Source organism: Nyctereutes procyonoides, unplaced genomic scaffold (genome assembly GCF_905146905.1).
Source record: "Nyctereutes procyonoides isolate TBG_1078 unplaced genomic scaffold, NYPRO_anot_genome, whole genome shotgun sequence".
Taxonomy (NCBI): Eukaryota; Metazoa; Chordata; class Mammalia; order Carnivora; family Canidae; genus Nyctereutes; species Nyctereutes procyonoides.
The window spans coordinates 7,132,766-7,147,793 of record NW_026575052.1 but is presented as its reverse complement, the minus strand read 5'-3'; the positions used below and the strand labels follow the sequence as shown (position 1 = coordinate 7,147,793).

The 15,028-nt window shown below is 59.7% G+C and overlaps 1 protein-coding gene and 1 long non-coding RNA gene across 4 annotated transcripts; one reads left to right on the top strand and one right to left on the bottom strand.

Moving 5' to 3' along the window:
* The first annotated feature begins 4,930 nt into the window (after positions 1-4,930).
* On the top strand, positions 4,931-8,077 carry CAMK2N1 (calcium/calmodulin dependent protein kinase II inhibitor 1). Its single transcript, XM_055331993.1, has 2 exons — positions 4,931-5,223; positions 6,718-8,077. Exons 1-2 carry the CDS (start codon positions 5,058-5,060, stop codon positions 6,786-6,788), a joined length of 237 nt encoding a protein of 78 aa, XP_055187968.1. The 5' UTR covers positions 4,931-5,057; the 3' UTR covers positions 6,789-8,077.
* Positions 8,078-11,566: 3,489 nt separating this feature from the next.
* LOC129513907 (uncharacterized) lies at positions 11,567-14,762 on the bottom strand. Of its 3 annotated transcripts, none has more exons than XR_008665319.1 (4): positions 14,384-14,762; positions 12,973-13,053; positions 12,208-12,691; positions 11,567-12,099 (listed from the first exon to the last, which is right to left on the bottom strand). It is a non-coding gene; the product is annotated as an uncharacterized LOC129513907 (long non-coding RNA). The 3 variants fall into 3 exon arrangements; XR_008665321.1 differs by having other exon boundaries at positions 11,567-12,375; positions 12,585-12,691; XR_008665320.1 differs by having other exon boundaries at positions 11,567-12,691.
* Positions 14,763-15,028: the final 266 nt, after the last annotated feature.

Genomic DNA, 15,028 nt, shown 5'->3' with positions numbered 1-15,028 from the left:
CCTCAACACACTTTTGGGGAACGAGTGAAAGGCGAATGAATTCTTGTCTTATTGTTCTTTGATCCGAGGCCTAAAGCAGGTCCAGTCAGTTGACATGGGTCTCTCATAGGAGAGTCTGGGCCCCTGTGTGTGGGTGGCCGGGTGGGGGCAGAGGGCCTGCCCGCAAGGCTGCGCCCAGGTTCCAGTCCATGAGTTGAGAGGGCCGGGGGTGCCGTGGGTTTGCATCCAGCCTTGGCTCAGAGTGGTGGTGCCCTGCTGGGAGGCCACTTAGCCTCTCTGGAGGTGACCAGCTGGCCATTGACCTAGCACAGCGTCTTGACCTTCCCTGCTGCCGGAGGGCTAGGGTCGGAGCCAGCCCTGGCAAGGCTCTGCGGCCCCCGCGCTCCCCCTCCGCAGCCACGTACCTGGGGCAGAGGCATCCCACAGCCACCTCTTCTCTGAGTCTTGCCCTCGCTCTCTGCGGCTGCTCGTGCCTCAGTCTCCCCATCTGGATAGGAGAGAGGGGGAAGGCAACAGAGGGAAGCACTGGGCGCCAAGCGTCTGTTTCGTGCTGGGGGCTGCGGGGGCTGCCTTTCCCCTTCTCTACCCCACCCACACTGGTGTAGGGCTCAGAGCACAGCAGGGACTTGCCAAGACCTACTACCTCAACCCGAGAATGTCTGTGCCCAAGGGGCCATGGACACAGTCCAGTCCCGTGGTGCCCAATTCGGTGAGGTCTTAGGGTCTGATGAAGTTTGAGGGGAAAAATCCCTCCCCCACTTTTGCCTCAAGCAGGTTTTGTCTACTTTAGATTTGGGAGAACTGGCTGATTTTGCAGCTGAGAAAGGAAGATGTGATTTTCTTCAAGTTTCCTATTTTATGATGCCGAGTCAGAGGCCTAGGGGAGGGAACCAGCTTATTCAAAGCCACAGAGAGCCAATAGTTGAGCATGAGAACTACGTTCATCCAGGACTCACTGTGTACCAGGTGTATGATGCGTGTATGATCTTTCCCGGAACGAACTTGACTAAATAGGAATAATTATCAGCCCCATCCGACAGATGAGAAAATTGAGGCATGAGGTGAAAATAATCACGGAGTAAAGAAATGACAGGTTAGGGATTTGAATGTGGCCTCCCTAGTGAAGGCTGCCCCCTCCCCACTGGGCTACTGCACTAGACCGTGCATCACCCATCTCCCTTGCTGGGTAACAGTGAGGGCAGCTTCCACTCCCGTCTTACTTGGTCCATTCCTCCATCTGGACCTGGTGTCCTCAGCACAGCCCTGGGCAATGGGCTCAGAGCCAGCCCCTCAGCCTTGGAGGAGAAGGCAGGGATTCTCCAGGACGCATCTGCATCCAGGTCTAGCACCCCGGGGGGTTAAAGGGATGCCCCACTTTAGGCCAGAGAGAAGGGAGGATTGAGTGTGGCCTTTGTAACCGAGACAGCTGCAAGGTAGAGATAGAGGAATGCCGCGCTGATTGAGCTTGCTCTTGCGGAACAGCCGCGTGAACTTGGAGATGCCAGTCAGCCTCCAGGTGCCTTATCTGTAAAATGGGCCTGTCTGGGTCCTGCAGCTTCTAAAGGCTAAGGGAAGGCTCCAAGGAGGTCATAGTCATGGAAATGCTTTTCTAACCATCAAGTGGCTGCAGGTCTGAGGTGTGTGTGTGTGTGTGTGTGTGTGTGTGCAGGGGGTGTGCTTCAGGAAGAGGGTGGGTACTGACTTGGGAAGATGCAATGGGGCCACCTTTAACCTTATTTGAAACGCGGCAAGGGAAACAAAACCAGGTGGGGTGTAACAGCCGGCTCATCCCCTTCCTCTCGCTTGCTGGGTGTGCAGGGACTCCTCAGCCCTCCCTGTGTGCTGTGCTTACCTCTGTGCAGGGGGCACTGGGCTAGATGCTCAACGTGTGAACTGCTTCACAACTCGGCAGCAAGGAAGGAACCAGGTGGGCAGGGTGGTCCCAGCCCTGCGTGGGGCGTCCCCTATGAGGACCTGTCCCAGCCCCGCGTGGGGCGTCCCCTACGAGGACCTGGAACCACAGCTGGGAAGGGTGGCTTCTCCTGGCTCCGTCACTAGCCTGTGACCTTGGCAAGTCAGGTCTCTATTCTCTCTGCGAACATCAGTTGGGCAGGGATGCAACGTTGCCTCTTTCTACCTCTGGAAGGTATTTATTTTGAGAAGCAAGGTCAATAATGGATGTGAAATGCGTTGGGGGAAAATAAAAAAGCAGGTTACAAAGGCAAGAGCTTCTTGTTGTAACTTGATCATCCTGCTCGTTAGGCTTTTGTTTTCTCTTCCAGCGTTTGGCCTGGTGCTAACCTCAAAGCAGACACTCTGCAGAGCCTTCATGAATGGGAGCCGGCGGCTTGTGGAGGGAAGCAAAGGGCAGTGCAGACCTGCATTGACAAGCCGACAAGCTGTGGGATTTGGGGCGAGCCCCCGAGCCTCTCTCTCTCTCTCTCTCTCTCTCTCTCTCAGGGCTTTGGTTCCCCCGCCTTTGGCAATGAGGAGGTTGGGTTGGATCGTCCCTAAGGATCCTCCCAGCTCTGACAGCTCTGAAGTGGGAATGAATGAAGTGCTAGTGTTCTTTCTCACTCATTAAGCACCAGGAGCCTGATTTCATTTAGTTTTGCTAACAGTCCTGTGAGGCGCACAGGCAGCAGCTAGCCAGCCACATGCCCCATTTTCCAGCTGAGATTATGGAGTTCAGAGAGGGGACGTGACTTGTCCCAAGTCTCACAGCTAGCCAATGACAGGATGGCGATTCAAACCCAGGCCTGACTCCCATTCCACACCCATCCCACGGGGCCCACTGTCTTGGTCTCCCACTTCTAAGCCTCCTTCCTCCCCTGCCCCCAAGGTGCCTGGCCTCCAGGTGGGGGACGCTTTGGCACAGTGGGAGAGAGGGCTGGGCTGGCTCCTCTCAGGTAGCTCCTCTACCAGATGTTATATGTCACTAAGAACCACACCCCTTTCCTTCCAGCCTGCCCTCCACCAAGAGAGTTCTAGAATGAAGGGGAGAGTGAACCTGAGGGTGCTCTTTCACTAGGGATGGGGCCAGGTGCAGGGCAGCAGGCTGAGCCAGCGGAGACCTCACTGGCCCACCCAGCTGTGCCCCCTAGCCCTGCCTTCGGCACGTTGCATGACCTTGGGATGGGTGCCCCTCCCGGTGGTCAGGGGGGCCCTGCCGGGCCAGTGAAGGCAGTCTCCAGGCGGAGAGCAGGTGCTGCTGGCTCTGGGCGAGGAAAACGAGCCCTCCTCACGCACCTTGCCCCCTCGGAGTTGCCATCTGCTTGGCAGATGCGCCTCCCCAGCCTCTGGGGCCGCCCGGGGCTCCCTCCTGGGGACCGGGAGCCCGCTCCACGCCTCCGAAGCCACAGCCTCTCCCCAGAGCTGGAGGCCGTTGCTGGCAGGGAGGTCCCCCAGGGCAGAGGGCTGCAGGCCCGGGGCGTCCCCGAGGAGGAGGCAGCGGACGCCGCCGAGGGCCGGGCATCCCGGGCGAGCCCGGCGTAATGAGGCGCTCCCCTCTCCTCCGGGAGGCGGGGCTCCCCCCCCCCCCCCCCCCCGCCTCCACCCCGAGGCCCCGCGGGAGCCCGAGTCCTGAGCCTCGGCCGAGCGGGGCCTTCCAGGGCGATCGCAGTGGGGGAGGGGGGGAGGGGGTGAGGCCCGAGGGGCCCGGCCCGGGGCGTGTGAAGTGGGGCGCCAGGGCGGGGGTGGGGCGCGGCGGGGCGCCCTGGCCCGCGGCCGGAGGGGGAGGCTGCGTCCTCAGGTCGCCCTGACGCCCTACGACCTTTCCGCCCCAGCGTCCGGCCTCCGGGGAGACCGCGTCCATCTGTCCTTCCCGGCGTGTGGTCCTCGGTCCCCCCCGCCCCCGCCCCCTCCGCGCCCCTCCCCCCCAGCTCCCCGCGGGAGGCCGAGCGGGCGGCGGGGCCGGCGCGCACCGGCTCGGGGCCGGTAAACACCCCGCGGGAGGCGCGCGGGCGGGGGGGCGGCGGCGGAGGCGCCCGGAGGCCGCCGGGCCGGGGCGGGGCTCGCGGGGGGCCCCGGGCGCGGGCGGGCCGGCGGGGGCCGGGGGCGGGGGCAGGAAGCGAGCCGCGGCCGGGCCGGCCCGCGCGGCCCCGTGACGTCGCGCGGCTTCCAGGGATCTCTCCCCGCGGCCCGGGTCCCCTCGTCCCCGCCCTCCGCCCGCCCCCCGCCCCCCGCCCCGCGCCTCGCCTCGCCTCGCCTCGCCTCCGCGCCGCGGCCGGCATTTGTCGCTCGCAGCTCGCTCCCGGGCCGGCTCCTGCGTGCCGCCCCCCCCCCCCGCGCTCCAGCCCCCGCCCCCGCCCCGCCCCCCTCTCTCCCCGCCGGCCCCGGCCCCGCGGCGCTGCGCTCCTCCCCCGGCCGCGGCGCGCCGGCCCCGCCGCCGCCTCCCCCTTCTCCCCTGCCTCCCCTCCGTCTCTCCCTGCCGGTCCCCCTGCCTCCCTCTGCCTTTCTCCTCCGCGCGTCTCCCTCCCCGTCTCCCTCCCGGTTTCGCGCTCGCCTGCCTCCCTCCCTCCCTCCGGCACCCTCCCCCCTCCGCCCCCCGCCCTCCCTCCTCCCGCGCTCCCCTCCCCCTCCGCCCCTCGCCGCCCCGCCGCCCGCCGCTCCCCAGTCAGCCTCCCCGAGGCCGCGCCGCCGCCCGCGCTCGCCCAGGACCGGCCGCCGGGCTCCCCGGGGTGCGCCTGCCTCGGCCCCGCGCCCCGCGGGCTCGCCGGGACACCCCCCTCCGGCTCGCGGCCCCGCCCGGCCCGGCCCCCGCCCAGCGCCCGGGAGCGCCGAGGATGTGAGTCCTGCTCGCCGGCGCCGGAGCAGCAGCCACTCGCGCGCCGAGCCGGAGCGCAGCGCAGCGCAGCGCCGGGCGCTCGCCGGGTCGCTCGGGCGGGCGGCGCGCTCTCGCCCCTGCGGTGCCCCCGGGCCCTCGCCGGCGCCGCCGCCGCCGCAGCCCGCGGGCCGTCCCCGGCCGGCCGCCCCCGGCCCCAGCGCCGCTGACCCTGTCCGCCGCGGGCGGGGACGCGGGCGGAGGAGGCGCCGCCGCGGAGCCCCCGGACGCGACCATGTCGGAGGTGCTGCCCTACGGCGACGAGAAGCTGAGCCCCTACGGCGACGGCGGCGACGTGGGCCAGATCTTCTCCTGCCGCCTGCAGGACACCAACAACTTCTTCGGCGCCGGGCAGAACAAGCGGCCGCCCAAGCTGGGCCAGATCGGCCGGAGCAAGCGGGGTGAGTTCGCGGCCCCCCCGGACGCCCCCTGTGTCGGGCGCGCCGGGGCCGGCCCAGGTTGGCGGGGGCTCTCCCGCAGGCCCGAGCGGTCCCGACCCCACGGAATCCCGTCGCGCGGCCCTGGGGGATCCCGCACTGCGGGCCGGGCAGCCGCTGGCCGCCGGAGCCCCTCCCCCTCGGCCTGATTCCGGCGGGGGTCACCCGGGGGGCGTGGCGGCCTCTGGCTGCCGCGGGGGCTGCGGGGCTCGTCCCGGGGCCCCTCCCGCGCCAAACTTTGCTTTTCGGCGTCTCACCCCCTCCCCTTTTGCGCAGTGGAGTCGCAGCTGCACCGGCTCCAGGGCCCGGGCTGTGTGTGTGTGTGTTGGGGGGGGGGTCCCAGGGCGCCCCGAGGGACGGCGTGGAGGACTGCGGGGGGGCGGGTTGGACCCGACTCCCGCGGGGAAGACCAGGGGCTTTCGGGGCGCACGGGCTTCTCATTGTTACTTAGCGGGGGGAGGGGGAGGGAGCCGAGTCCGAGCGCTCGGCGCGGGAGCTGGAAAAGCCCCGGGGAGACTGGGACGCACGGAGGCGCGGAGAGGAGCTCCGGAGGCGCCAGGACAATGAGGGGGGACGACAGCTGCCCCGAGAGACCGAGACGCAGAGATGGGGGGCGGGGGCAGGGTGCCGGCGGGTGGCGGTTCCGGGGAGACCGCGAGGGGCCGGGGCCGAGCGAGACAAAGCTCGGGAGAGGGAGCCAGGGCGGGAGAGACAGCGAGCCGGGGACGCCAGTCGGGGGCGGACAGAGAAGCAGCTGCAACAATGAGGGAGACCGACACCCCGACGGGAGAGAGCCCCGGAGACCTCGACAGGTGACGGGCACGCCGGGAGACCGAGGGCGGGACTGAGGCAGGCGAGGCTAGGTGGGGGGGGGGCGAGGCGGGAGGCCCTGACCTCGGCGGAGGGGGCGCGCAGGGGGCCCCCCGCCCTGCACCCGCCCTGCACCCGCCGCGGCCCCCGCGAGCCCCCTCTCCTCGCCGCTCCGCACCCAGAGCCTCGGCCACCCGCGCCGCGCTCGGGGCACCCCCGAGGGTCCCCGGCCCGCGGACCTGGTCTCCTCCTCCCCGCCCTCTTCTGCCGGGGAGGCTTCTGGCTCAAGAAATGCGCCCGGGGAGGTGCGGCGGGCTGAGGACGCGGCCAGGGCGCGTCGGGGCTGCGGCGGGGCCTGCGGGGTTTGCGCCCTCTCTGCTGCCTTTCCTGCGAACCGAGCCGGGACGCAGCCGGGGGGTGGGGGGGGGAGCGGTTCCGAGGGACGCGGCACGGGGTCCCCCCTCCCCGCCCCCCGGCAGAGGCGGAGTGGTTGGGGCTGTGTCGGCGCGCGAGGAACCCCCCCTCCGCCTCCCGCGCTTCCCAGCCCCCCCCCCCCCCCCCCGCACCCGGGGCGTAACGGGCGACGTCGGAGACCCCCGGCCAGGCCCAGGCGCGCTCACGTCTCCTTCTCTCCCCTTTTTTTTGCAGTTGTTATTGAAGATGATAGAATTGATGACGTGCTGAAAAATATGACAGACAAGGCACCTCCTGGTGTCTAACTCCCCCAAAGACAATGAGTTAAGGGAGAGTAAGACCGGCGGTAACAGTTATTGGCAAAAAGAGCATGAAAAGAGAAAGCACTTTGAAATTTATTACTAGCTTGCTACCTACGATGAAATCAACAACCTGTATCTCATGTCAGGCCGGGAGACAGACGAGGCGTGAGAAGGAAGAGGAGGAGGAGGAGGAGGAGGAGGAGGAGGAGGAGGAGGAGGAGGAGGAGGAGAAGGCGGCTCTGGGCTCCTCAGCAAAAATAAAAATCAAAAAAAAATTTTAGAAATTTAAAAATCACTATATACACACATAGAAAGAAATTAAAAAAAAGTCTCAGTTGCAGCTATTTGTCAAAATTAATATCCATTTCTTTTTATATACAGTGAATATTGCGCAATTATAGATCTGGATTTTTGAACCACTTAAAGAATGAAGCGGCAACACCGGGTGTTTTGAGGTGTTGGCATTCTTCGCTGATTTGGCTGTTCCCAATGTTTACATTATTTAATCTTGCAAAAATGATTCTGTGCACTTGGATGTGAAATGCTGTCCGGTTTTATTTTTTTATGTTGTTATCCTTGGATGTACAAAAAAAAAATCAGCAAATGATCTCTATAGATACTGTTTTATTTTGGTCCTCTTTTGAAGTTATCGGGAATGTGTTTAAAACAAGCAGAGAACTTTTCTAAGGAATGATACATAGGAAGAATCCCTGTTTTATTTTAAAATGACTTGTAAAGCTTGTGTTTCTTTGTTGCTGCAAGCTATTTGCCCAAGTTAATGCAAATGGACACATTTTATATGTCAGGAAAAAAAAAACCCACAAAAACAAAGAAAAAAATGCTTGAGCTTTTTCTAACCTCTTTCCTGCAGTCTGTTGTGTGAGCAGCCTGTTTTTTTCTCTAATATTGTGTCAGTTTATTCTCTTTAATGGGCTGTAAAAAAATGTAATCACAAGAGTGCCAAATATCTTGAAATGCCAAAAGGCATTTTGGTTTCTTTTCTTTTTCCCTGTGCTCTGAGTCCACGTAAAGGAATGCTTGGAGTGTCTTTTCTGTTATTTATAGGGGTTCTCTTAAGGCACACCAGCTGCCTGTTTTGCATGGTATTTGCAAAAACGCCTCTTGCGTGAGGAAATCTTTTACCATTTTTTTGTTTGCAACTTTGGACCTCAAGAGGTTTCTTCCCTACCCTGTTCCCTCTTTTCTTAATTCGATATTCTGGATGTTGCACCTTTAACCAGCACACAGGGCTATTTCTCCAATGTACAATAAAAGAATATTCCTGTGTCTCACTCCTCTCTTGTCTCTGCTTTGGTTCCGGGGACTTGCTTTTTGTCTGCTAGCTGCAGACAGGAAGGAGGGAACGGTAGCTTTGGTCTGTGAGGCAGCAAGACAGTGTGGAGGGCCCTGTGGCTTGGGGCTCAGATGGCAGGAAGGACAGTGGACTGGCCCAAGGGAGAGTGAATTCCCTTTGGATTTTCCTTGGGCTCTCCCTGCTTCCCTGTCGTCTCTGCCATCCCTCGCGGGCTGTGGAGAGAAGGAGGTCGCCTGTGTTGGGAGGCAGGTGGCTTGTTAAGAGCAATGTTTAGAGGCTGGGAGACTTGGATTAAAAATCCCAGCTCCTTCACTTCCCAGCTGTATGGACTTGAGTGAGTCTTCCCGCTTGCCCCCTGAAGCCTCAGTTTCCAAATCTGGAAGGTGGGGATAACGCAGCACCTGCCTCCTGGGGTAGAATTGTGGGAGAATTAACGCAACACCCAGCAGGTGATCGCACTCGGTATCAGGCCACTGTATGCCCATAGAATGCTTCACCCCGGACCAGCCACCCCCACCGTTGCCTTCTAGAGTTCACAGGTCACTGTATGAGGGATGAGCCCCGTCTTCGGGGGGGCCCCCAGCCTGGTAGGTCTCTGGCTTCCCCCAATCACCCCTTGAAAATGCTCGTGATGAAAAAAAAAAAAATCTCAGTCTTTTGTTGGGTTCCGGGCTAGTAAATGATGGTGGAGCTGGTCCTGTGGGAGGATGGATGGGGAGAAGGATTTTGGCTGAAGAAAGGCCTGGAGAGGTTTCTGTTGGGGGCTGTTCTCCAGCCAGGAGCCTCAGTGCTGGGAGCTTTTAATGTGTTTGTTGTAAAACTGTCAGCTGGGGAGTCACAACACAGCTCACGGTGACAGGATCCTGATTGTGACTCAGACATCAAGGTAAGACAGGCCCCAGGGTGGTGGCGGCTGGGGAGAGAGGGGCTCCAGAGGGCTTGTGGGGGAGGGGGTGATGTCTCATTTCCCCTTCCCAGGCAATGGGGTGTTGAGTCTCAGCAGGGCCTAGCAGAAGGCTGGACATCCTATCAGCCATTAGTAGGAATGGTTGGCAAGCGGGATCTGCTGGTGCCAGCAGGATGACAGGGGACGCCAGCGTGATTTTCCCCAGGTGTGCGATTCTGTTCCTGAACCTGGCTCTCCGACCGACCCCAGAGAATCCCAGTGTTTTAGAGCCTCTGGACCTTTAGGCACCGTGGAGCCTGACTCTCTTCTCCCCTGTGCTTGTCCTGCACACTGGGAGTTAGGGGCAGGCCCCACCTTCTGCTCAGCCTCAACCTGCGGGGAAGGGTAGGAGCCATATGAAAAGATTCTTTCCGAGGGCGCATCTCTGCCCCTTCCAGGAGTAATTACTGCTTAACTGCTCAAAGCAGAGCTGCCCTTCTATTCTCTTGCATAATCGACCCGTCAACCCTGGAAACCCACAACGATTAACTCTCTGGTAGGTGAAGAAATGGATGCCCCCCAGGGGCTAGAAGGTACCACAAAACAACCCCATTAATTGAGCTTTTACTGTATGCCAGGCTCACGATAGCCCTAGGAAGTAGGCATTATTCTTATCCCGAAGGTACCAGGGCTCAGAGATATTAAGTAACTTGCATAATAAGGTGTCTCTGCTAATAAGTCAGCTGGGCGGGAGTAGAACCCGGAGCCCTTGCTCCAGGACAGGGCTGCAGAATCATCTGACCCCAGACCCCGGCTCAGTCCCAGCTGTAGCCAGTGTCCTTCAGCCTTAGGATCCTGCTGTTGGTTCATTGTTTGGAGGTTATGGTCTCTGTCATTCTGCATAATGGACAATGGCATAAGGGGTCAGGGGGAGGCAGGGCTCTGACGTGTCAGGGAAGGCCTGGAGCTGCCCTCTGCTGGGAAGGGGGGGAGCACGGGAGCCCTCTGCCAAGGCTCTGGGTCCATTTTAATAAGTGATGTATTAAAATGTTCTTGCTGGAGGCCACCTCGTCAGCCAAGGCAGGATCCTCTGGCTGGGAAGACAGAGTCTGCTTTTCCCGAGGACTCCATTCAGCAAAATGGAATATAAATCTTTTAAACATACTCCAGCATCGGGGCAAACGTTTGTTGAGAAGGCACTGCGGGGACTGGGCAGATACGAAATCACACCAAGTGCAGAATATGTTTGAAGTATCCGGTTGGGTGGTAATAAATATGGAAAAGGCCGTTACAAGTCCAAGGCAGGGGAAGGGGGGGTCTCTGAGCCCCTGTGCATCGATCCAGCAGCCAGGGCTGCATTGTTCAAACTTCACTAATTGAATGCTTGTAATAAGCATCCATCTCCCTGGATTCTGCTTCCGTGGCCTGTCCAGGTTGACAGCTGGGAGGAGTATCTAAAAGCACCTCTAAGGGGAAAATTGGCAAATTGAGTTTTAAAGGAAAGAGACTTGAAGATCAGGGCTGTCTGGAGGCCGCAGAGGAAGGAGTGAGCGCAGGGGGCCTCCGTGGGCAGCAGGGAGCAGATGCCCAGGCCCTCAGCCCACGGGAAGGGGAAGGCAGTATTAGGGTGGCTGGTTGGAGAATAAGAGGCATGGGTGTGGGTCTTGGATGACTCAGATTTGAAACCTTTACCCTGTACTTTCTAGTTGTGCTTTGAGGCCTGTTTCTCAAGTTCTTTGGACCTTTGTTTCATCTGTAAAAGGGGGGTGATGATAATGCTTACGCCACAAAAGAGGAAATAGGAACTCCTACCTCCTCCCCACTCCCCCGCTTAGAACCTGGGGCATAATAAGTGGTAGCCATCGCTATGAACACATATGAAGTGCCTGCTGGGTGCCAGGCAATGGACTTTCAGAACCCAGCAAACAGATCCTGTTGCACGAAGTGTTGTCTTAGTAGAAGTACCCACTGGGGCTACTGAGAGGCAATGGAGGGACCACAGGGCTGGGGAGTGGGGGATGGGGAGCAGTTTGGAGGAGTCCCTTGCCTATTATCTTCATCAGCTCCTCAAAACCCCGATGGGTGCAATCCTAAGTAAATCTGAATGCTTGTTCCCCAAAGGCTGTGTTAAGAGAAATCTCCCACCCACTTCTAATCAGATTGCTGGAAGCCATCCTTCTCCCAGTGGGGACTCGCAGGTACTGACTTCTTGCCCCAGAAAGGGCGGAGCATGGCTCTCTGCTTGGATCTTCTCTTTCAAGAAGTCCTCGAGTTTCATTCTTTTGACAAATACCCACTAAGCACCCGCGGTGGGCCAGAGACTGACTATACAGCAGTGAGGAAGTGGGATTTTTCCTGGGGCTTGAAAAGGATGGCAGTTCCTTGGCAATGAGGTTGGGACAGGGTTACCACTAAAGTCAGCAGCTCAGACCCTGGTTTGGGCAAAAAGAGGGAACCAAAGAGACCTGGGCCTTGGGTGTTGCCTGAAACCTACTTTTAACAAAATAAACTTTTACTCAGAACAGTTTTAGATTCACAGAAAATTTATACAGATAGCATGGGTTTGTCAATATCCCTGACTCAGTTTCTCCTATTGTTAAGCATCCGACATTACTATGGTACATTTTTCTTTTTTGGATTATATTTATTTAATTGAGAGAGAGAGAGAGAGAGAGAGAGAACCCACAAGAGCAGGGGGAGGGGCAGACGGGGATGGAGAGGAAGAGAGAATCGCTGAGCGCACAGCCTGACTCTGGGCTCCATCCCAGTACCCTGAGATCATGACCTGAGTGGAAACCGAGAGCCAGACACTTTACCGAAGGAGCCACCCAGGCTATGGTACATTTTTTCGCAACGGAGGAACCCACAGTGGTACACTGCTATTAATGAAACTCCACGACTCATTTGGATCTCACTCACTGTTTACCTAATGTCCCTTTTCTGTCGCAGGATCCCATCCAGGACACCACATCCCAGTTAGTCATCGTGTTTCCTGAAGCTCCTCTTGGCCGTGATAATTTCTCAGACTTCTCTGGTTTTTGATGGGGTACTGGTCAGGTATTTCGTAGTAGACTGTCCCTCAAATGGGGCTTGATGTTTTTCTCATGGTTCAACTGGGGTGATGGGTTTTGGGAGGAAGACGGGGGAGGTGAATTGCCCTTCTCATTGCATCATATCAAGAGTACATGCTATCAACCTGACTTAGCACTGTTGATACCGACCTTGATCACGTGACTGAGGTGGCATTTGTCAGGGGTCTCCACTGCGAAGTTACTCTCCCCCCTCCTTTCCACACTGTCCTCTTTGGAAGGAAATCACTTAGGGTGTGTGGAGTTAATTTGATGAGCAGAGTATCTCCGTAAATCACCTGGGATTCTTCTGTTCAGTTCCTGTGAATGACCCACTTTTTAGCCGTTCAACTTTGCCCTGTGTTGGGCAAGCCCACTGTGGTTTAGATGTAATCATTAATTCCAGGCAAAAGGGGGGGGGGACAAAAATGCCCACAAGGCCCAAGGTGCTGCCTGGTGACCGGTAGATGGAGCCTTACAAAATAAATCAGATTAAAAAAAAAAAAGAAGAAACATAAAAACCCAACAACCTTAATAAAAGCAACTTCCTGTGGAGGGGAACTGTCACCCTGGTTAGAAACTGTGCAGAATTTTCTCTTGGAAACCTCAGGCAGCTGCTCTGGTTTATAAAATCTGCCTATTGGAGGGAAGCAGAAGGAAAAAAAAAAAAAGGTTGTCGTTATTCCAGCAACAGAGATTCTCCCAAACCATATGCAAAAATAAATCCGAGGACCGGGCTGTATCCGGGGAAACCTGGCAGCTGGGCTGGAGCTGGTGGTGTGGCCCCTAGGGACAGAGAGCCTGTGCCCAGGGGCCCCAGCGCCTTCTCCAGCATGACCCAAAGTCCCAAAAGGGAGCCCACCTCGGGGCCCCACCACCCCACTTGTTCTGGAAGGAAGATTTGGTTTATTTTGTTACCTTTCCCATCAGAGGGTCTGTCCTTAACCGGGGGCTGTGCACACCCACAGGCCTGGAGGAAGGTCCTTGACCCAGAAACAGCTGTTTGAGGACAAAGGGTCACCAGAGGGAAAGGGACCTCAGGGAGGACAGGCTAAAGGGGGAGAAGGATCTGGGAAACGTGCCATGGGAAATCCTAACAGGATGGCAGTGGGGGCTGGGCAGATGGGGGGCAGGCAGGGATGGCTGGAATCTGCCGGGGAGAGGGGAGTCCTGGGAGGCAGAGAGCTGCTGGCCAAGGCCTTAAGTGGCTGGGTCTGGGAGGGCGTTGGGGCTGAGGAAATGAACTAATTAATGAACTAAATCATGTTCCTTTAAGGACTCATCTGCCAAGGATGGGGGTGGGGTGGGATAGTGCTTGGCTGGCACTGGGGAGGGCCTTCAGGGACCTTACTGGCTGGTCAATGACCCTTTGAGGACAGTGCAGCTTCAAGAAGTTGGGAAGGGGTGGTGGTGTCACAGGAACCTTAGGAAACCCTTGGGGGACCCCAAAAACCAGGGGCCAGCACAGGCAGTGGCCATTGCATTCCAACCCCTATTGGGCCCCGTGTGACCATCACCGTGGGCATTTGCCCCCCCTGGGGCTCCTTTTCCCCACGTGGAAAATAACATTTATGAGGAGCTCACTGGACACCAGGAACCCTTCCACATCCCTCGCATCTAATTCGTTTAATTTTCACAATCACCCAAGGAGGTAGTGACGATGATTATTATCCCCATTTTACAGATAAGGGAAACCGAGGCACAGAGCCTTGGGGTCTTCTGCAGGCGGCGGGGGCGGCACAGCCGGAGAGTGTGGAGCTGGGCCTGACTCCTTGGGGCGCTGACCCCAGAGTCCCTGGTTTCAAGGGCTCCAGGATAAGGGGGGGGTTGGGCTCGGCCTGCGCCCAGAGCCGGGAGCCTCATCCGCCCTTCCTCCGGGGCGGGCGGGGGAGGCCCAGGGAGCCAGGAGCCCGCTGGCTGTGAACCCTGGACCGGGCCAGCGGTTGCCATGGGGATGGCGGGTGGAGGCGGGCGGGGCCCCGAGCGCCCCGCGGGGCAGTTCCGGGGAGCCCCCCCCCCGCAGGGAGCCGCACCTGGGGCCGCGGTAGCGCTCGCCTCGGGGCTGGGGCTGGGGAGACCACAGGCCCCCCGCCGCGCGCCTCCCGGCCTAAACCCGATCCCCCGCGAAGCCGCACTTATCTCCAGTTCATCTGTGTGAATTATTTACTGCGCCTGGCGGCCTCCCCGGCGGCGGCGCCCCCCCCCCCCCCCCCCCCCGTGCAAGAAGTGCAAATGTCAGACCTCCCGGGCAAGCCCGTCCCCAACTCGTGCAAGAAGTGCAAATGTCAGACCTCCCCGGCCCGGGCAGGAGCGCCCCGCCTTCTCCCACCTTCACTCGGGAACCCGCGTCCGTCGGTCCGTCCGTGTCCGGGACCCAGAGAGAGCACTGCGCACGGAGTGCTCCCAGCAATCCTCCCGAGCTGGCTCGCGGGCAGTCATCCCCGTGTCATCTGTGAAGCCACCGGAGGCTGGAGGGTTTGCAGCACCTGCCCTGTCAGTCCTCAGAAGGAGCCAGAAGGACGGACAGTCCGAGTCCGGCTCGCACTCCTTAACCGCCCAGAGCCGGCTGCCGGCTGAGCTGCCTCCCGGGCCGAGGGCCTCTCCCCAGCATCGCCGGTAGCTCGGTAGCTCGGATGGGCCAGGTGCACGGAGCAGGGAGCCAGCCCCCGTGCCTGGCCCCGCCCAGGGTGCGGGGACCCAGGGATGAGTCAGGCGCAGCCCCTGCCCTCAGGTGGCTCCTGTCTGGAGTTGAGGGTGGGGCCCCGGGAGCGGGAGCCGGCAAGGCCAGACACGCTGGTGACTAGTTAGGATACCAGGTGCAGAGCTGGGCAGGAAACAGTGAGTCCTGGGCTGGGGGCCCATTCAGGGAGCAGGTGGGCTTGGGCGGGGCCTTGGAGATGGGGGTGAGAAGGGCAGTCTGGGTGCAGGGAAGAGGGAGCCAAAGACCAGAGGCTGGCAGGCGGGGGTTGTGCTT

Bases quoted from the DNA above. Each gene is read 5' to 3' on its own strand.
- CAMK2N1 (XM_055331993.1), top strand. From the start codon at position 5,058: ATGTCGGAGGTGCTGCCCTACGGCGACGAGAAGCTGAGCCCCTACGGC. The intron at 5,224-6,717 runs GTGAGTTCGCGG...TTTTTTTTGCAG, and splicing joins GATCGGCCGGAGCAAGCGGG to TTGTTATTGAAGATGATAGA.